Source organism: Coregonus clupeaformis, chromosome 16, assembly GCF_020615455.1.
Source record: "Coregonus clupeaformis isolate EN_2021a chromosome 16, ASM2061545v1, whole genome shotgun sequence".
NCBI classification, from domain to species: Eukaryota; Metazoa; Chordata; class Actinopteri; order Salmoniformes; family Salmonidae; genus Coregonus; species Coregonus clupeaformis.
The window spans coordinates 33,276,615-33,298,186 of NC_059207.1; the positions used below are offsets into that span (position 1 = coordinate 33,276,615).

Sequence of the window (21,572 nt, forward strand, 5' to 3'; positions counted from 1 at the left end):
CACCTGTCTGCGAAAGTATTCACCCCCCTTGGCATTTTTCCTATTTTGTTGCCTTACATCTTGGAATTAAAATTGATTTTTTAGGGGTTTGTATCATTTGATTTACACAACATACCTACCACTTTGAAGATGCATAATATTTTTTCTTGTAAAACAAACAAGAAATAAGACAAAAAAAACAGAAAACCCTTCCCCAACATTTTAGACTCTAAAGAATGCATTTGAATCAGATTGGACCGGGCTTGTCTCATATGGAGGAGCATCTGTTGTACTATTTTGTTCCATTCCTCCTCTCCAAATTTTACCTCCAAGTCTTTTTCCCTATACGGTTGATATAGACACCCAATGTTCTTAATCCCCTTTCTATACCAATCTTTCCAGGAAACCATGTGCCCTCCTATTTTCAATTTAGGGTTATTCCATAATGAAGCAGAGATTGTCAAGAAAGGTGAAGATTTCTTTCTCTTACGAATATGACTCCATATATTTTTTGTATGGGACATTCTGCAGTCCCACCTTTTGTTCACTCATATAATCTGATGTTCCAAATGGGGCATTAAATTCTTCCATGTCCACCCAAATTGGCCTATTAGAGTTCTCAATAAAGATAGTCTATATGGGCAGTTATAAAGGCTTCTTGATATATCTTCATGTTAGGGAGCTTTATTCCTCACTTCTCAGTCTTTGCCTGTAATCTCGCTAGATTCATCCTGGCCGTTTTACCGGCCCAAATAAACGGAGTAATCATTTTGCCTATGGTACAGACAGGTATGGACAGTGGTAACATGCTGATGACGTAATTCAGTTTAAGAGCCATGAGATTTGTATCTTATCCCAGTTCTTAAACTGGAGTTGAATTTTGTTCAATACTGGGTCAAGGTTTTCAGAAATCATGTTTTCTAGACCAGGATTTAAAGCGATCCCCAGGTACTTCAAGTTTTTAGGGACCCATTGAAACCTCCAGTTGAGGAAGTCATTTCTCAGACAATGTTTTGATAGGGGCATTACCTCGGTATAGATATCTCTGAAAATGCATTTACTAGGTCCAGTAAAGGCGATATGGAGAGTTGGGGGTCTGACATTAATAGTAATATGTTGTCTGCATAAAGCAGTAGTTTATTCTCCCAACCTCCCATAGTAACCCCTTTTATTGACTGATGCAGCTTAATGGCTTCGGCTAATGGTTCTAGTGCTATAATAAATGGAGGTGAGAGACTGTTACCTTCGTGCCTCGCCCTACTGTAAATGGAGATTATTGTAATCTGTTAGTGACTACTATGAATTTGGGGTTGTTGTACATACGTTTAAAAATATTCTGAGAGCCCTGTCCAAATCCAAATGTATTTAGTGTATAATGCAGGAGAAATTACATTTTATAAATGTATGTGTATCTGTGTCCTCTGTGCAGGATCGAGGAGCTGACCTGTGGGGGAATGGTGGAGAAGGTGCAGGAGGCCTTTGGGGAGACCATGACGTCTGTAGTGTCACTATGTGCCCGTTTCCCCATCGCTTGTTCTAACAGTATTGGCATGCTCTGCACCATCCCCTATACTAGGCAAGACAATTATTCTCTATCTTCCGAAATCCTCATGATACTCTTGGATAACTGCTTTGTTTGTTATCAGGAACAAACGACTCACCTCATTCTCCTGGCACACAAAAATGCCTGACTTCCCAGAATTGCCATCCTCTAAACCCCCACACGTCTGCCCATGTGTTCCTGTAGGAGTGAGGAGCAGTGCCTGGTGCGCAGTGGTCTGGTCCAGCTGATGGACCGCCTGTGCAGCCTGAGTGGCCAGAGGGACTGCAGCTCCAATGAGAAGCAGACCAAGAAGCAGAAGGTGGCCACCATGGCCTGGGCTGCCTTCCAGGTGCTTGCCAACCGCTGCATCGAGTGGGAGAAGGTGGAAGGTATGCAAGATAAGTTATTCCCCCCCAAAAAATGAGAATAATTTTCAGTCAGACGTTTCAAATGTCTTGATACTGCGCTGTGCCTTTTACAGTTGAAGTCGGAAGTTTACAACCACTCCACAAATTTCTTGTTAACAAACTAGTTTTGGCAAGTCGGTTAGGACATCTACTTTGTGCATGACACAAGTAATCTTTCCAACAATTGTTTACAGACAGATTATTTCACTTATAATTCACTGTATCAGAATTCTGTGGGTCAGAAGTTTACATACACTAAGTTGACTGTGCCTTTAAACAGCTTGGAAATCTCCAGAAAATGGCTTTAGAAGCTTCTGATAGGCTAATTGACATCATTTGAGTCAATTGGAGGTGTACCTGTGGATGTATTTCAAGGCCTACCTTCAAAGTCAGTGCCTCTTTGCTTGACATCATGGGATAATCAAAAGAAATCAGCCAAGACTTCAGATTTTTTTTTTTTAGACCTCTGGGTCATCCTTGGGAGCAATTTCCAAACGCCTGAAGGTACCACGTTCATCTGTACAAACAATAGTACGCAAGTATAAACACCATGGGACCACGCAGCCGTCATAGCGCTCAGGAAGGAGACGCGTTCTGTCTCCTAGAGATGAACGTACTGCGAAAAGTGCAAATCAATCTCAGAACAACAGCAAAGGACCTTGTGAAGATGCTGGAGGAAACCGGTACAAAAGTATCTATATCCACAGTAAAACGAGTCCTGTATCGACATAACCTGAAAGGCTGCTCAGCAAGGAAGAAGCCACTGCTCCAAAACCGCCATAAAAAAGCCAGACTACGGTTTGCAACTGCACATGGGGACAAAGATCGTACTTTTTGGAGAAATGTCCTCTGGTCTGATGAAACAAAAATGGAACTGTTTGGCCATAATGAACATTGTTATGTTTGGAGTAAAAATGGTGAGGCTTGCAAGCCGAAGAACACCATCCCAACCGTGAAGCACTGGGGTGGCAGCATCATGCTGTGGGGGTGCTTTGCGGCAGGAGGGACTGGTGCACTTCACAAAATAGATGGCATCATGAGGAAGGAAAATTATGTGGATATATTGAAGCAACATCTCAAGACATCAGTCAGGAAGTTAAAGCTTGGTCGCAAATGGGTCTTCCAAATGGACAATGACCCCAAGCATACTTCCAAAGTTGTGGCAAAATGGCTTAAGGACAACAAAGTCAAGGTATTGGAGTGGCCATCACAAAGCCCTGACCTCAATCCTATAGAACATTTGTGGGCAGAACTGAAAAAGCATGTGCAAGCAAGGAGGCCTACAAACCTGACTCAGTTACACCAGCTCTGTCAGGAGGAATGGGCCAAAATTCACCCAACTTATTGTGGGAAGCTTGTGGAAGGCTACCCAAAACGTTTCACCCAAGTTAAACAATTGAAAGGCAATGCCACCAAATACTAATTGAGTGTATGTAAACTTCTGACCCACTGGGAATGTGATGAAAGAAATAAAAGCTGAAATAAATAATTCTCTCTACTATTATTCTGACATTTCACATTCTTAAAATAAAGTGGTGATCCTAACTGACCTAAGACAGGGAATATTTACTAGGATTAAATGTCAGGAATTGTGAAAAACTGAGTTGAAATGTATTTGGGTTGAAAAGGTGTATGTAAACTTCCGACTTCAACTGTAGCTAAAGAGGAAGGTTTTGAAAGGCTGTCTTCATGTCTTCAGGGTCTACTAACAAAGTGAGGACAAAACGCAGAAGAATAGTTGGAGGTAAAAGTTAGGCAAGCTTGGCAAAAGTTGAGTTAGGCAAATAATTCAGAAACCAGAGGAAAGATGGGTATTTTGAGGACCTTTTGAATATAGATAATCAGACTTTAGGATGCAACCTCACATCAGTGTTTTCTACAGAGAGTATAGTGTGTGGTAATTCTAACTACTACAGAAATCCCTCTCCCCCTCTCTTAAGGTGGTTCAACAGATGCGGTGCACTCAGGTCTGGCCCGGCAGGTGTCCAGCCTGCTGACCAACCACCTGGTCAGAGCCACAGAGTGCTGTGGGAACCAGGCAGCAGGGAACGATGCTCTGCAGGACGTCCTCAGCCTGCTCAACGACCTATCCAGGTAACCACTACCAAACAACAGGTCAAATACAGATCAACATCAGTCCTCTTGTGTTCTGTGTTTGTTAAATGACTGTTGTCGCCTTCTAATTATCTATGATTGTCTGGTGTTCCCCCAGGAGCCACATAGGGAAGGCCATCCTGAGCCAGCCAGCCTGTGTGTCCAAGCTCCTGTCCCTGCTGCTGGACCAGCGGCCGTCTCCCAAGCTGGTGCTGATCATCCTGCAGCTGTGCCGTGCTGCCCTGCCCCTGATGAGTGTGGAGGACTGTGGCAACGTGGCGCTGCCCTCCTGGAGCTACTCCATCAACACCCTGGATGCTGAGCAGCAGGACGCCACCGACCCCGCCTCGCGAATCGCTGCCCTGCTGCTGGCCAAGCTGGCTGACTACGTAGTACCAGGTACAGTGGCTTGCGAAAGTATTCACCCCCCTTGGCCTTTTTCCTATTTTGTTGCCTTACAACCTGGAATTAAAATTGATTTTTGGGGGGGTTTGTATCATTTGATTTACACAACATGCCTACCACTTTGATGATGCAAAATATTTTTTATTGTGAAACAAAAAACAGAACTTGAGCGTGCATAACTATTCACCCCCCCAAAGTCAATACTTTATAGAGCCACCTTTTGCAGCAATTACAGCTGCAAGTCTCTTGCGGTATGTCTCTATAAGTTTGGCACATCTAGCCACTGGGATTTTTGCCCATTCTTCAAGGCAAAACTGCTCCAGCTCCTTCAAGTTTGATGGGTTCCGCTGGTGTACAGCAATCTTTAAGTCATACCACAGATTCTCAATTGGATTGAGGTCTGGGCTTTGACTAGGCCATTCCAAGACATTTAAATTTTTCCCCTTAAACCACTCAAGTGTTACTTTAGCAGAATGCTTAGGGTAATTGTCCTGCTGGAAGGTGAACCTCCGTCCCAGTCTCAAATCTCTGGAGGACTGAAACAGGTTTCCCTCAAGAATTTCCCTGTATTTAGCGCCATCCATCATTCCTTCAATTCTGACCAGTTTCCCAGTCCCTGCCGATGAAAAACATCCCCATAGCATGATGCTGCCACCACCATGCTTCACTGTGGGGATGGTGTTCTCGGGGTGATGAGAGGTGTTGGGTTTGCACCAGACATAGCGTTTCCCTTGATGGCCAAAAAGCTCAATTTTAGTCTCATCTGACCAGAGTACCTTCTTCCATATGTTTGCGGAGTCTCCCACATGCCTTTTGGCGAACACCAAAGTTGTTTGCTTATTTTTTTCTTTAAGCAATGGCTTTTTTCTGGCAGCTCTTCCGTAAAGCCCAGCTCTGTGGAGTGTACGGCTTAAAGTGGTCCTATGGACACATACTCCAATCTCTGCTGTGGAGCTTTGCAGCTTCTTCAGGGTTATCTTTGGTCTCTTTGTTGCCTCTCTGATTAATGCCCTCCTTGCCTGGTCTGTGAGTTTTGGTGGGCGGCCCTCTCTTGGCAAGTTTGTTGTGGTGCCATATTCTTTCAATTTTTTAATAATGGATTTAATGGTGCCCCGTGGGATGTTAAAAGTTTCTGATATTTTTTATAACCCAACCCTACTTTGTCCCCGACCTGTTTGGAGAGCTCCTTGGTCCTCATGGTGCCGCTTGCTTGGTGGTGCACCTTGTTTAGTGGTGTTGCAGACTCTGGGGCCTTTCAGAACAGGTGTGTATATATACTGAGATCATGTGACAGATCATGTGACACTTAGATTGTACACAGGTGGACTTTATTTAACTAATTATGTGACATCTGAAGGTAATTGGTTGCACCAGATCTTATTTAGGGGCTTCATAGCAAAGGGGTGAATACATATGCATGCACCACTTTTCTGTTATTTATTTTTTCGAATTTTTTGAAACAAGTTATTTTTTTCATTTCACTTCACCAATTTGGACTATTTTGTGTATGTCCATTACATGAAATCCAAATAAAAATCAATTTAAATTACAGGTTGTAATGCAACAAAATAGGAAAAACGCCAAGGGGGATGAATACCTTTGCAAGGCACTGTAGGAACCTTTGGTCTCGGCATGTTGGTCATGAGATATCTGGCCTCTGTTAGACTGCTGTCTCTAACACTGTGTCCCCCACCAGGCTGCCAGACCCTGCTGTCCCCCAGCTCCTCAGAGCCAGACACCAGCCTGAGCCGCTCCAGCCCCAAGGGAACCCTGAAGTCAGATAAGGACGCTGGGGAGGAGGGCGAGGCTGTGGATGGCAAACTGTCCATCCTTATCCACAAGAGGGAGGACCAGTCCTCTCACGAGGTGCTACAGCCTCTGCTCAGGTACTCATCGTAATACCTCCTGACACCTTTAACTTAATGTGTGCCAAACCGTCCATGCAGTTTCTCTGACACCTATGCTTTTCCTCCCTGGTGGCCTGCAGCAGCTCAGAAGGCCGGCCGTTCCGCCTTGGAACTGGAGCCAACATGGAGAAGGTGGTGAAGATGGATAGAGACATGACCAAGGTCAGGCCTGTTTAACGTTCTCATGTGGCTGCAAATGTCATTGGGGTGTCACCAAGTCAAAGAAGAATAGTGAATAATTAAACCTAGTCAAGGCATATGTTCATGAATCATACCATTAATCCTGGCTGACCCCTTCCCCATTTGTCCCTCTCATTCACCTCACCAGAGTGGTAGCTGTGAGGTGATCACAGAGGAGGCTGTGGCTGCCCTGAGGAAGGCCAGTAAGTGGGCCCAATCTGGGCTGATAGTGAGCGTGGGCCCGCCTGTGGAGGCTCTGGTCCAGGAGGCTGCTGGAGGAGTCACCACGGGGGACAAGAAGAAGACCGCTCAGACCGCTGTGTGTCGGGACAGGAACTCTGAACTGGCCAGGTCAGTCTGACACTCAAGCTGTGCAAGCATTAGATTATGCATTTTTCATAACAGTAATACCAGTGGAATTGAATCTGCGCTGAATCTGCTGCACTAGTTCTAGTTAACCAGAGGGGAGAGTGGTTCTAACCGGTCTCCTCTCTTTCCCTCCACTGTTCAGGTCCGACCCGATCAGGCCCTTCATCAGTGGCCATGTGGCCAACAGTATGGCTGCTGAGGTCATCGCCCTGCTGCACAGCCTGCTCACAGCACCCGAGTCCAACACCGCCCAGATCTGGACCAGCACTGCAGAGAAGGTAAAGCACCATCAGAATGCATGGGTTTTAGAGGCCGCTGCAGCCATTCTAAGGTCTACTTGCAGATGCTAGAGCCATGTAATTCTAAGAATATACTGTATATGAAGATCATAGTGATAACACATGGACTTAACGCTACTGATGACTGTGCCAGGTGCTGTCCAGAGCACTGATGTTCATCCCTCAGCTGGGGAAGTATGCCGAGAGCATCCTGGAGAACGGATGCAGCAGCGGCAGGAAGCTGGCTAAACTCCAGGCCATCGGCAGGCAGGCTGTGGCGGCACTCTGCGCCCTTGGAGGCTTCAAGGAGACCATCAAGATTGGCTCAGAGGTCCAGGTGGGTTAGGAGAGGAGCACAAGTTGATAGATCCATTAGATGACTTAGCAACACATGTTGTACCTGGCTCTGTGGTGAAATTAACATGCTGGGTACCTGCAACACTATACCAGGCCAACAGTGCTGTGGGCAGAAAGACTAATAGCAGTGAATGGTCTGCCAGTGCATGTTTCTCATCATGGTCCCTCTGTTCCCTCAGGTGGTGGGTAAAGGAGTGCTGGGCAGCGTGGGTGTGGTCATGTCCATCAACGAGCAGGAGGGCATTGCCACGGTGAAGTTCCCTTCCTGCGAGTTTAGGAAGGCCTGCAAGGCCTCAGACATCCTGACGGTGCCCATCTCCCGCCTTTGCACTCCCCGCTCTGAGGTAAGAGCAGGGAGGGTTAGAGAAGTCAGACACACATGTAACTTGACTGAAAATGATGAAAGTGCTTTAATGTTCGCAAGTAGACTCATTTTATATTCTCTTCTCATCCTTGTCCCTCACCCCTTCCCCTCTCTCTCCCAGGCGCTGCCCCTCTACAAGCTGTCCATCACAGAGAAGGTGGTGCAGGCAGTACAGTCCATGCTTCTGCCACAGGAGGGCAGTCTGTCCATCCACACCTCCCTCCCCGCCTCAGGAGATGGCTCCAGTCCTGTCATGGCCGCTGTCCGCCTGCTGGCTGAAATCAGGACCAGGTAAATCACTACTGAGGACATTATCTTGGTCAAAACTTTTTGCTGCTCCGACAAGTGTGTCTCTGCACTAGGGCTGTGGCGGTCATGACATTTTAAGTGCCTGTCTCAAGCTAATTGACCGGCAATTAACATATAAACACATTTAGCATCTCCAGGCCTCCACGCATACAAGCAGCATACAAGCCGCTGATGGCACCTTTGGAACATCTTCATTTAAAAAAGTATAATAAATCAATTTAATATACACCATCGCAATAAATCCATTATTTATTTTAGGTAGATCTAAAGAAACATTATGATATGAAGAAAGAACAGAATATAACTGTATGTTCTCTGACTTTGCACCATGCTGTATGCTTGTTCATTTAGTAGACAAGATATGCCTATAAGTCCTGTGCCATTATTTAATATTATATTATTTTATAGTAAGAACAATATAATTGAACATAAAGGATATTTTTCCCATTCCGGAGCGAGTGCGCATTTGAAGTGGCTATGTTGAGCGTAAAAGTTATAATTTGAAACAGGTCCTGTGCACTAGATTTAGAGTTATTTGTCAACTTTAGTTGTGAATGATACAAACCTTAGAATGTCTCAGGCTGCACATGCTGTTCTCTCATCAAGTGATCATATTTTCACCCATCAGACTATTCTCAATTTATTATTGTCTTTACTAATATGTCAAATCAGTTTAGATCTAGAATGGCCCTTTATCAAATGGGCAGGAACAGGGGAAAAAAGACATGTCATCTGTATGCACTCCAATAGCGAATGGAGGCCTCTTTCCCGCCTGGTTGTTTTTATACCATGCCGGCTACTCCATCATAGGCTACTCCGATTATTTCACTCCATGCATCAACCACTGTTTGAGGAGCATGCAGCCTCTCTCTGCACGACAGGTGATATTCCACCCAAACTCTGTATGCCATGGGCTCTCCAACCCTGTTCCTGCAGCTACCCAGTGCTTAATTTGGGAAACCAAGTGAAATCTGTTTGGGAACATCGATAGTAACATGTTTTCACAATGAAACATATTTCATTACTGTTGACAGCCCCTCTCTCTGCATGCTCGAGAAAGGAATGAAGGAGTGAGGGGTGGAGATGGAAATGCACGGTGGTGAGATTCTGTAGCTAAACATTATGTGTCAGCCTATTAATTATGAAAATATAAAAAATGCCTTATTACATGGCTATTCAAATACAAATTCACTATAATTGTAGGCCAACTCTGTAAGCCGCCCTGCACAATCAATGAACCAACAGCATCGCCTAGGCCTATATGTTCTCTCCCAGACTCATGGATAGAACATTTTGGAGCGTAGCATAAAGTCCATCCAGTATGCATAATAATACAGTCCACACTCAAAGGCGATTACTATCTTAAATCATTCTTTTTTTTTGATTTCCTTGAGATATATATATATATATACACACACAGTGGGGAGAACAAGTATTTGATACACTGCCGATTTTGCAGGTTTTCCTACTTACAAAGCATGTAGACGTCTGTAATTTTTATCATCGGTACACTTCAACTGTGAGAGACGGAATCTAAAACAAAAATCCAGAAAATCACATTGTATGATTTTTAAGTCATTAATTTGCATTTTATTGCATGACATAAGTATTTGATACATCAGAAAAACAGAAGTTAATATTTGGTACAGAAACCTTTGTTTGCAATTACAGAGATCATATGTTTCCTGTAGGTCTTGACCAGGTTTGCACACACTTCAGCAGGGATTTTGGCCCACTCCTCCATACAGACCTTCTCCAGATCCTTCAGGTTTCGGGGCTGTCGCTGGGCAATACGGACTCTCAGCTCCCTCCAAAGATGTTCTATTGGGTTCAGGTCTGGAGACTGGCTAGGCCACTCCAGGACCTTGAGATGCTTCTTACGGAGCCACTCCTTAGTTGCCCTGGCTGTGTGTTTCTGGTCGTTGTCATGCTGGAAGACCCAGCCACGACCCATCTTCAATGCTCTTACTGAGGGAAGAAGGTTGTTGGCCAAGATCTCGCGATACATGGCCCCATCCATCCTCCCCTCAATACGGTGCAGTCATCCTGTCCCCTTTGCAGAAAAGCATCCCCAAAGAATGATGTTTCCACCTCCATGCTTCACGGTTGGGATGGTGTTCTTGGGGTTGTACTCATCCTTCTTCTTCCTCCAAACACGGCGAGTGGAGTTTAGACCAAAAAGCTCTATTTTTGTCTCATCAGACCACATGACCTTCTCCCATTCCTCCTCTGGATCATCCAGATGGTCATTGGCAAACTTCAGACAGGCCTGGACATGCGCTGGCTTGAGCAGGGGGACCTTGCGTGCGCTGCAGGATTTTAATCCATGACGGCGTAGTGTGTTACTAATGGTTTTCTTTGAGACTGTGGTCCCAGCTCTCTTCAGGTCATTGACCAGGTCCTGCCGTGTAGTTCTGGGCTGATCCCTCACCTTCCTCATGATCATTGATGCCCCACGAGGTGAGATCTTGCATGGAGCCCCAGACCGAGGGTGATTGACCGTCATCTTGAACTTCTTCCATTTTCTAATAATTGCGCCAACAGTTGTTGCCTTCTCACCAAGCTGCTTGCCTATTGTCCTGTAGCCCATCCCAGCCTTGTGCAGGTCTACACATTTATCCCTGATGTCCTTACACAGCTTTCTGGTCTTGGCCATTGTGGAGAGGTTGGAGTCTGTTTGATTGAGTGTGTGGACAGGTGTCTTTTATACAGGTAACGAGTTCAAACAGGTGCAGTTAATACAGGTAATGAGTGGAGAACAGGAGGGCTTCTTAAAGAAAAACTAACAGGTCTGTGAGAGCCGGAATTCTTACTGGTTGGTAGGTGATCAAATACTTATGTCATGCAATAAAATGCAAATTAATTACTTAAAAATCATACAATGTGATTTTCTAGATTTTTGTTTTAGATTCCGTCTCTCACAGTTGAAGTGTACCTATGATAAAAATGACAGACCTCTACATGCTTTGTAAGTAGGAAAACCTGCAAAATCGGCAGTGTATCAAATACTTGTTCTCCCCACTGTACATACATACATACATACACAGTGGGGAGAACAAGTATTTGATACACTGCCAATTTTGCAGGTTTTCATACTTACAAAGCATGGTTGGTAGGTGATCAAATACTTATGTCATGCAATAAAATGCAAATTAATGACTTAAAAATCATAATGTGATTTTCTGGATTTTCTCTCACAGTTGAAGTGTACCTATGATAAAAATTACAGACCTCTACATGCTTTGTAAGTAGGAAAACCTGCAAAATCGGCAGTGTTCAAATACTTGTTCTCCCCACTGTATATATATATACAGCTCTGGAAAAAATTAAGAGACCACTGCAAATATTTCTTAAATCAGCATCTCTACATGTATGACTTCCATTCCAGTGTCTGTTTAATTCCAACACAGGCACACCTCATTCTACTGAATTAAGTACTGATTAGGTGATCACCTGAACCAAATCTTATTTAACGAGGAAAAGTATAAAAACCACTGCTGTGGTCATCACTATCCTCTTGCAATAGGACCAGCTGGATGGCAGAAACAGTGCTAATAGTACCTCAAAAGTAATATTAATCAAAAAATAACTATGGAACATTCGAATGTCACTCAACAACCGTAGGATGACATCAAGTGACCTACAAAAAGAATGGCAAACGGCAGCTGGAGTGAAGTGCATGGCGAGGACGGTTCGAAACAGGCTCCTAGGGGCAGGGCTGAAGTCGTGCAAAGCTAGAAAAAAGCCCTTCATCAATGAGAAGCTAGGCTGAGGTTTGCAAAAGACCATAAGGATTGGACCGTAGAGGACTGGAGTAAGGTCATCTTCTCTAATGAGTACAATTTTCAGCTTTGCCCAACACCTGGTCGTCTAACGGTTAGCCGGAGACCTGGAGAGGCCTACAAACCACAGTGTCTCGCACCCACTGTGAAATTTGGTGGAGGATCGTGATGATCTGGGGGTGCTTCAGCAAGGCTGGAATCCGGCAGATTTGAATCAAGCCACGTACAAGGTTGTCCTGGAAGAAAACTTGCTTCCTTTTGCTCTGACATTGTTCCCCAACTCTGAGGATTGGTTTTTCCAGCAGGACAATGCGCCATGCCACACAGCCAGGTCAATCAAGGTGTGGATGGAGGACCACCAGATCAAGACCCTGTCATATTTGGAATTTGGGAGAAATGTTGTCAGTAGTTTGTAGATTTTTTTTTTTTAAAACACACATACCTATAAATAGTAAAACCAGAGAAACTGATAATTTTTCAGTGGTCTCTTAATTTTTTCCAGAGCTGTATATATATGTGTGTCCTAGCCCGAAAACCCCCCTGAATTGAATTAAAGATTGGCCTATGCGTATGCATATTATGCAAATTGGGTTTTTGAAGTAATCATCAACTTAAAAAGCACTATCAATTTAGTTGTTAGGCATTGAAACAACATCCAAAATGATGGTCAGGGGAGTACCAGGCCATTAGCGACCTGATGGTCGTTTGCAAGTTGGGTAGGCTACTAACAACGCATGTCCTGAGTGCATAAGAGGAGATTACCGTGACTCAACGGTCACGTGGAATTTTACTGCGGTCATTACTCATGACTGCCGGTGTGGCGGTAATACGGTCACCTCAACAGCCCTACTCTGCACCTGTATGTCATATATTTGTTTTGCTTAGTTAATATTGGGGTTTAAATGTGTGTGTTCCAGGGCATGTCTGGTAATGGCCCAACTCCTGGAGGACAGCTCCTTCTGTGAGGAGTTCATTCAGCATTGTCCTGCTGCTGTGGAGGTGCTCAACCTAGTGGCCCAGGAGTGCAGTCCTGGTGAGTGACCGCCCACTCTCCCCAGTAGCATAGTGCTCAATGACGACACACAACTTTTGCAATGCACCATGACTTTACTGTGATTGTGTGGAAGGAAGTATTGCTCTGTATGGCTGCTGTGTGTGTAACTGTGCTTCTGTGTCGTGCAGGGGAGCGTCTCGGCATGGTTGAGGCACAGTGTGAGCGAGTGAGGATGCTGTACCGAGACTGCGCTCGCCCACCACCCCCTCCCCTCCAGACAGACAGGCGCCAGGTGGGTGTCGCTGTACCATCTCTACTATTGATCTACTGAGATCTACTGATTTAATAATGGACATTAAACCATATTAGGAATTTTTGAGAGATGAAGGAATTCCGATTTAGATTTGTAGGGCCTGTCTCCTAACTCTCTCTGCTCCACTCCATATCTTTCCCTAGCCCAAGGAGATTACATGGTGTCCATCCAGGGTGTACCCTCCTGTGCGTGCCTGCATGTTCTCATCCCGTCTCACCTCCGTCACCTTCCTGGCCGACCCCAGTGCTGGAGGAGGCCTGCCCAGGGGAACCTTCATCTATGCCACCTCACCTGTACCTGTTCAGGTGGGCACCGCTATACTTACTGGATGTCTTGGGAATGGCACTGGGTTTTATATGAATGAAAATTCAGTTTTGCGTGCTTGTGAAGCAGGCTGACTAATTTGGAATCTTAAAATGTCTCTCCCTCTTTTTCCTGTAGGCTCCTTCCTTTTACTGGGAGATAGAGATTGCCTCCTATGGAGACTCGGAAGATGACAGTGGTCCTATTGCGTCTTTCGGCTTTGCCACAGAAGCAGAGAAGAGAGACGGAGCGTGGACCAACCCTGTTGGCACCTGCCTCTTTCATAAGTATGTGTTGATATGGATTTTACAGCTGTAGTCTCTGAGGTTTCCCGCTGCCCTGTCTCTGACTGAGTGCTGACCTTTCTCTCTTTCTTTCCTTTCTGTTTCATCCTACCCCTGTCTCTGTCTCTGTGTTTCACCCTTTCAGTAATGGTAGGGCTGTGCACTATAATGGCTCCAGTCTGCTGCAGTGGAAGAGTGTGAGGCTGGACGTGGCCCTACTTCCTGGTGAGATAGGAAACAATCCTTTTATCTAGTTTCGTAATATCACCTGCCTCCTATTTTTCCCATCATTCATTTTACTTTTTTGCTTATGCCAACCAATGTGTATTGCATATTTATCAGATATTGGTAAAACATCTGATTTTGTATCTTGGATGGTGACAATTCTCTTCCTGCCTATAGGGGATGTTGCGGGCATTGGCTGGGAGCGCTCCGAGGGCACCCCTCCACCCCCTGGCCAGGCCCCTAAAGGGCGGGTCTACTTCACCTACTGTGGCCAGCGCCTCAACCCCTTCCTGGAGGACGTAGCAGGGGGCATGTGGCCTCTGGTGCACATTCAGAAGAAGGTTGGCCTTTATGCCAGGACATGTAAAGCAAGATGAAAAGTCCCATGAATGCAGCTTATGTTTGTAATGGTGTGTTTTTTGTATTTTGTTTAGAACACAAAGATTCGTGCCAACTTCGGTTGCCGGGCTTTTGCGTACGCAGAGGGCCAAGCACACCGCAACGCTGCTGACCTCTGTGTCGACCTGGCAGAAGAAATCAGTGCTAACTTTGAGGCCCTCCCCTTCGCCATGGCATCTGACAGCGACAATGATGCGGGTGCTAGTGTGGCATCTGACTCTGGCTCCCACGGACCCCCCTGTCGGATCGCCGCGGTAGCAGTTGCCCAGCAACGTATGTTCCTATCACCTTCCCCCTTCCTGCACCAAACGCATGTGTCTTAGTTTAAACCTTTGACCTGGTTTGGTGTGCCAGTGCCTGATGTTCTGGTCCCATCCGGTCACTTAACCTAAAATATATTGTTTTACTTAACCTGGTGTTATTTCAGTCCTCTGTGATGTTTGCTGTTTGGTCAACCCCACTACAGCTAACCCTCACCCTCCTCACTGTCTGGTCTGTGTATGTGTGTGCGTCCCAGTTGGTAGCGTTTGTAAGAACTGGCTTTGTTGTTTGTCCTCCCCTGTCGGGACAGAGTACAACAGTGACTCCTCATGCCACTACAAGGTGGAGCTGAGCTACGAGAACCTGGTCACCTCAGGGCCTGGTGCACACCCCCCGCCTATTGCTGATGACGAGAGTGATGACGAGAGTGATGACGATGTCCCAAGGGTGAGTTGAAAGTCTTGCTGAGAAGAGCCTACAAATACCACATTTACTTATCTTTTTTGTATCCAGATTTTTCAGTGGGCATGAATGTACTGCTGCCCCTCCACCCCCCCACCCCCTCCTCAGGAGGACCACTATGCCCTGCTGGTGAAGGCCTGGGAGACAAAGGTGTTCCCCACCATCCGCCGACGCTTTCGCAACGAGGCAGAGAGGAAGTCTGGTCTGGACCAGATCAAGGGAGCACTGCAGCTGGGTGAGGATTTGGATTCAAAATTGATTCATCTACACACAATACCCCATAATGACATATAGTGAAAACATGTTTTTAGAAATGTTAGCAAATTTATTGAAAATGAAATACAGAAATATCTCATTTTCATAAGTATTCACACCCGTGAGTCAATACATGTTAGAATCACCTTTGGCAGTGATTATAGCCAGAGTCTTTCTGGATAAGTCTCTAAGAGCTTTGCACACCTGGATTGTACAATATTTGCCCATTATTCTTTTAAAAATTATTCAAGCTCTGTCAAGTTGGTTGTTGATTATTGCTAGACAGACATTTTCAAGTCTTGCTATAGATTTGAATTTTTTGTCAAAACTGTAACTAGGCCACTCAGGAACATTCAATGTTGTCTTGGTAAGCAACTCCAGTGTATATTTGGTCTTGTGTTTTAGGTGATTGTCCTGCTGAAAGGTGAATTTGTCTCCCAGTGTCTGTCTTTGCAAGGCATTGGAAAACCTCCCTGGTTTTTGTGGTTGAATCTGTGTCTGAAATTCACTGCTCAACTGAGGGACCTTACAGATAATTGTATGTGTGGGGTACAGAGATAAGTCATTCAAAAATCATGTTAAACACTTATTGCACACAGAATGAGTCCATGCAACTTATTATGTGACTTGTAAGCACATTTTTACTACTTAACTTATTTAGGCTTGCCATAACAAAGGGGTTGAATACTTATTGACTCAAGACATTTCAGCTTTTTCATTTTGTATTAATTTGTAAAAAATTCTAAAAACATTATTCCCCTCTGACATTGTGGAGTATTGTGTGTAGGCGAGGAACACAATAAATTCAGGCTGTAAAACAACAAAATGTGGAAAAAGTCATGGGGTATGAATACTTTCTGAAGGCACTGGATGTTCAGTTCCTCGTCTGTGCGCGTCTCTGCTCTCGAGCCACTTGGGACACTCACTCACTGAAAACTAGGTGGTAAAAGAGGTGGTAAACCCTGTAGCTCCGTTTTAAAGAGCAACTCCCTATTGACTCCACTGTTTGACCTTTTAAAACAAAGTGAAATATGTTTTTTGACGTTTGTTCTTTTGTGGTGTTTTTATTGTATATGTTTTGCAGGCATGGTTGACATAGCCCGGCAGACAGTGGAGTTCCTGTATGAAGAGAACGGGGGTATCCCCAGGGACCTCTACCTCCCCACCATCGAGGACATCAAGGATGAGGCCAACAAGTTCACCATCGACAAAGTCCGCAAAGGTCCCCTGCACCTGCACCCAACACCATGCTAGAGGCCTCGGTTATTGAACCGTTTCCGTTTTTTTCTGGATCAAAAAGGGGCTTAGGTGGTGGGCGTGGTCGACGCGGCTGAATTTTAGAAAACATTCTAGAGGCCCTCATCTTGGAGGTGTAGAGTAATGTTTACATTTTTAAGCCAATTTCCTGCAGTTCTACACATTTCTCCATGGAGCTTAGAGAAAATGTGGCAGTTTTAACACTGCAATTCTATGCATTTTGCATTGGCTAATGCAGTGTTATTTTGCTCAAATGTAATAACAAAATCAATACTTCTAAGTTTCTTGTTTTTGGAATTTTCAGTTTTCCCTTATTGTCTAGCTTTTATGTTAGTGATTGCTAGTTCTCAAAGATTATAAAAATATATATATAGGTCCATTATCTTTTCTATATAATTTATATCTGGTTTAAGTTTACACTGAAATAGTTTTTCCATCCAGAAATTGTATTTAAAAAAACAATTTGCACTGTTTTGACTTAGGCGACCTGAAAGAATGCTTAGGCGGCCCGCCCAAGGATTTCAATGGCAGAAAAATCCCTGCATTTATGTCACATCAACTTTGACCCTTACTTTAAATACGTTAGTAAACACAGGAGTTTTCCCGATAGCTGGTTTAAACATTAACAGAGCACTATTTTATTTTTAGCATTTTTGTAATATAGATGCATAAACATTATCATTATGAACACTGATATGCTGTAGTGTTACCAGGCTTTGCCCTTACATATGTGTCCTCTTCTCAGGTTTGACGGTGGTCATCCGCTGTCCAGACAGCAACAACACCAACAGCACCACAGGCGGAACAGCCCTGCCCAAGTTTGCCATCCGAGGCATGTTGAAAACATTCGGCCTGCACGGAGTGGTTCTGGACGTGGACTCTGTGAGTGTAGAACACCTAACTTCACACTGCATCGAAACAAAGCGATTAGAAGTTGAGCTTTGTCTCTTTTGACAGTGTGTCAATGGTCTCTCTCACTCATTACTGTGTGTGTATGTCCAGGTGAATGAGCTGGTTCAGGTAGAGACGTACCTGCGCAGTGAGGGGGTGCTGGTGAGATACTGGTATCCCATTGAGATGCTGGAGCGCCCCCCTGCTGGATCCCGCCGTACTGCTGCCAATGGCCTTGTCAATCTAGACAGCAGTAACATCCAGATCCACAGGTAACACACAGACACTAACACTTACACTCCAACACACACGTACACACATTCTGAAATAACACATGGCTAAGAACTGTAAATCATCCTCCGTGGCCTGCTGTGTTTCAGGGAGCTTCTGCGCTGTGAGAGTGCCCTGGCTAGGCTCTACTGCCGCATGGCTCTACTTAACATCTTTGCCCCCAAGAGCCCCCACACCTTCACCCGCCTCTTCCATATCCCAGCCATTCGAGACATCACCCTGGAACACCTGCAGCTGCTGTCCAATCAACTTCTGGCTCCGCCTCTGCCTGGTAAGTGGACTTTCTCTAGATGAGATGATAATCCATAGAAAATAATGGGTTAAATAGAATAAAGTTAGAACAATTAATGGAATAAGAAGGTCTACACTGAAATATATGTTTAAGTGTATGGAGTGATTTGGAGGAGCTCTTTCCATGATCTATGTGCTGTGTTGTTCTCTTTGTCCTGCAGATGGCACCATCAGCTCCAGCTCCATCCTGCTGGCCCAGTCTCTACTCCACAACCTGCAGGGCCAGAGCTGCTCTCCCACAGACCTGTTCTACCAGGGCAATGCACAGCCCATCAGGGAGTGGCTCACCGTGGCCATCACCCGTGCCCTGCATCAGGGGGAGGAGAGCCTGCTGGAGCTCACCAAGCAGATCTGCTGCTTCCTACAGGTTAGCTCTGGATTAACTAATGACCCGAGTCTGTGGCTCAATGTATATTTCCCCAGGGACGAAGATCTTTTGCTTTTAACATAGTTAATCTTGATTTCCCTTGTTCCGTTATGTAGAATGCACCAGAGCAGTTCATCTCAGAGGACTTCCCGGTATCAGAATCAAAGGTCAGCATGGATGTCAACTTCCCGGGTGCTGCCTTCGTGATCGTCTCCTGCAAAGAGAGCCAACTAGGCTGCCGCAAAGAGTGAGCTAATTTAACACAATTACCTTTATCTAAGTTAAACCCATTAACTTTGATGACCCTAGATGTCTTGCAGTTGAGGTTAGTGACCCATTTTCTACCTCTCTCTCTTTCCCTCTCCCCCCCACTAGTTCCTCCCTGTACAAAGCCCCATGGGCGCGGGTCATGGTTTATGGCCTGGGTCACAAGGTGCGCAGGAACGGCCAGCTCAACCTGATGGAGGCGGTGTGCTACCCTCTGGATGCCTCGCCCTCCAACACAGGCCTCACCCCCCCTCCCACCACCAACCAGTACCCCACTGTCATCATCCCCACTGACAAAGTGCACATCAAACTGGGTGAGTGCTTGATCTCCCCTAGTCCTGACTTACAGTAATAGCTTCTTTCAGCATGTGTATGTTCTAAATAGGCACAATTATCGTATAATCGTGTTACCGACAATAACCGTGAACAAAAATAATAATAATAATGTCTTAATACATTAATTTTAGGAAAAGGGGGATTCAACTTCATATTCAAGTAGATATTGTTTACCCAATAGCAGTTTGACATTTTTACATGAAGTGGGTAAAGTTGGTAATAATTTACGAGCAGAACAGCACAGTTGGGAGGAGAAGCTTCATTTCCAAAAGTTGCAAGAGGTCAAAACTATTTGTTTTTTAAACCGGGGTGTCACCAAAACTGTGTTGTATTCATTAGGTATGTCGTAGCTAATTTTCAAAGATGTATTACAAGCTAAAAATTATGACAATAACCGTGGCCATTTCAATGACAATTACCGGTAATCACTACCCAAAATTCCATAATCGTCACAGCCCTGGTTCTAATTGTTTCTTTCTGTTTAACATGATTAACATGTATTTATAATAGCTTGTGTATGTTTCACTGTCTCTCTCTCTCTCTCTCTCTCTCGCTCTCTCTCTCTCACAGGGGTGTCGCCCCCTCCTGGTGCGGTGCTAGTGCTGCACTCCCTGCCGCTGGAGTTCCCCCTGGCCATGGCGTTTGCTGAGCAGCTGCTGACGTGGGAGCTAGGTGGGAGCAGTGAGCGCTCTGAGGAGGAGCTGGACACTGTGCCCTCATCTGTGCTGCTGCAGGTAGTGGAGCTGCTGGGTAGGTGCTACACTTCCATAAAATCTATTATCTTTGAAATGTCTGCATCCATGGCCATTAGGTGTCCAACATGTCTGAACATTATTTCCATAACCCTCAGTCCCTTGTTGTGACTAATATTGCATCCTGTTTTGTGCTTGACAACAAGTTGGTCTCCATTTTTAAATAGTTTATTTTACCCCTCTCTCCCTGTCTGTGGTGTTCTAGGTGGCTTGTTATGGACCACAGATCTGGCCCCCTGCATCAAGGAACTCTCCTTCCACCTGCTCGCTGAGCTCTTCCGTAAGATCCACCACCTGGAGCAGCGGAAGAGCCCTGCAGGCCTGTCCAGCTCCATCGCCCTGCTGCTCAACCCCTGCCTGGCTGTGCTCATGGCCCTGCAGACGGAGCTCCGCAAGCTGTACGACCGGGAGACCCAGGGCTGGGTGGCTGCAGGGGCCGGAGCAGGGGGCTCCTCTGGCGGTGGTGGCCTGGCTCTGGGGGCCGAGCAGAGCAGATTCTCCACCTACTTTCACGCCCTGATGGAGGTGTGCCTGGCTGTAGCTGAGGTCACGCTCCCCCACAATGTGGGGTGCTCAGGAGTGGGAGCTCTGTCCTCAACCAGTGCCCCTAACCTCAGCGACTCCTCCTCATCCTCCTCCTCCTCCCCAGGCCAGACCCCCCAGAGCCCCAGCCTGCTCTCCAAGCGTAAGAAGGTGAAGATGAAGAGGGAGCGTGCGGCAGCAGCAGTGGCGGCAGCCTCAGGGAAGAGGGGTTCTGCTGGAGGGGCTCGTCTATCAGAGAGCGACAGTGCCCTGCTCAACATGGCTGGTAGTAAACCTGAGGACATGCTGTGGTTCCACCGTGGCCTCACCCTGCTCATGATCCTGCGTCACCTGGCCAACAAGGACCCCCAGGGGCTGAGTGTTACAAATGATGCTGTGACTGACGCCTGCCAGGCCCTGGTGGGACCTACCGCTCACAGCCGCCTGCTGGTGCTCTCTGGCATCCCCACCCACCTGGAGGAGGCTGTGGTGCGCAGCGCCATCCGCAGGGCCTGCAACGCCCACGGGGGGCTCTTCAAGGATGAGATCTTCATCCCCCTGCAGGAGGACGACCCAAAAAAGTCCAAGGCAGGAGCCGGGGTGTCCACCCCTCTGGATGGCAAAGCAGCCCCCGAGCCTGAGCGTCCCTTCCCCAGCAACGGGAGCAACGAGAGCCCAGACAGCTCCAGCAGTGTGACTCCAGCCATGAGTGTCTCAGCCTCTGCCTCCACGAGCCAGACCTCCATCTGCAGCTCCTCTCAGGGGGGCGTGTCCCGCACCGCCAGTGAACTCTCTGTGGACCAGGATCTGCTGGCTGCCCCACCTCTCACCCCCGCGGCTGCAGCCTCTGCCATCCCCTCCCCACAGCAGGGCCCACTTGATCCCCACACGGTGTCCAGCCAGGAGAGCCTAGATATCTCCCTGTGCAGCACGGGGAGCCTGGGCAGTCTGGGCAGCCTCGGGGAGCCTTTGGACAGCGCAGAAACAGCCTCTGTTTCAGACGGGGGCTCCATGTACACGGTCACCTCTCTGGACAGCAATGCCATCTTGGCCCGGCCCATTAAGGGCTATGCTGTCATAGAGGTGGGTCGCGTACATGAAAACGTAATATATTGTTGATTGTTTTTT

At 46.2% G+C, this 21,572-nt stretch overlaps 1 protein-coding gene across 3 annotated transcripts in view; it reads left to right on the forward strand.

Annotated features, from left to right (window-relative positions):
• Positions 1-21,572, forward strand: part of LOC121584859 (probable E3 ubiquitin-protein ligase HECTD4) — a 59,882-nt gene that overhangs the window by 24,551 nt on the left and 13,759 nt on the right. For all 3 annotated transcript variants that reach the window (XM_041901034.2, XM_045225692.1, XM_045225693.1), the window contains exons 32-60: positions 1,409-1,555; positions 1,727-1,911; positions 3,870-4,023; positions 4,142-4,422; positions 6,125-6,314; positions 6,416-6,497; positions 6,664-6,866; positions 7,027-7,162; positions 7,317-7,499; positions 7,699-7,863; positions 8,005-8,174; positions 12,892-13,007; positions 13,157-13,260; positions 13,425-13,586; positions 13,723-13,871; positions 14,014-14,093; positions 14,271-14,434; positions 14,528-14,765; positions 15,064-15,200; positions 15,324-15,450; positions 16,555-16,692; positions 17,473-17,609; positions 17,730-17,890; positions 17,999-18,180; positions 18,362-18,567; positions 18,684-18,814; positions 18,943-19,148; positions 19,741-19,920; positions 20,128-21,527. In XM_041901034.2, the coding sequence (XP_041756968.1) occupies positions 1,409-1,555; positions 1,727-1,911; positions 3,870-4,023; positions 4,142-4,422; positions 6,125-6,314; positions 6,416-6,497; positions 6,664-6,866; positions 7,027-7,162; positions 7,317-7,499; positions 7,699-7,863; positions 8,005-8,174; positions 12,892-13,007; positions 13,157-13,260; positions 13,425-13,586; positions 13,723-13,871; positions 14,014-14,093; positions 14,271-14,434; positions 14,528-14,765; positions 15,064-15,200; positions 15,324-15,450; positions 16,555-16,692; positions 17,473-17,609; positions 17,730-17,890; positions 17,999-18,180; positions 18,362-18,567; positions 18,684-18,814; positions 18,943-19,148; positions 19,741-19,920; positions 20,128-21,527 (5,914 nt within the window). The remainder of the gene's footprint in view (positions 1-1,408; positions 1,556-1,726; positions 1,912-3,869; positions 4,024-4,141; positions 4,423-6,124; positions 6,315-6,415; positions 6,498-6,663; positions 6,867-7,026; positions 7,163-7,316; positions 7,500-7,698; positions 7,864-8,004; positions 8,175-12,891; positions 13,008-13,156; positions 13,261-13,424; positions 13,587-13,722; positions 13,872-14,013; positions 14,094-14,270; positions 14,435-14,527; positions 14,766-15,063; positions 15,201-15,323; positions 15,451-16,554; positions 16,693-17,472; positions 17,610-17,729; positions 17,891-17,998; positions 18,181-18,361; positions 18,568-18,683; positions 18,815-18,942; positions 19,149-19,740; positions 19,921-20,127; positions 21,528-21,572) is intronic.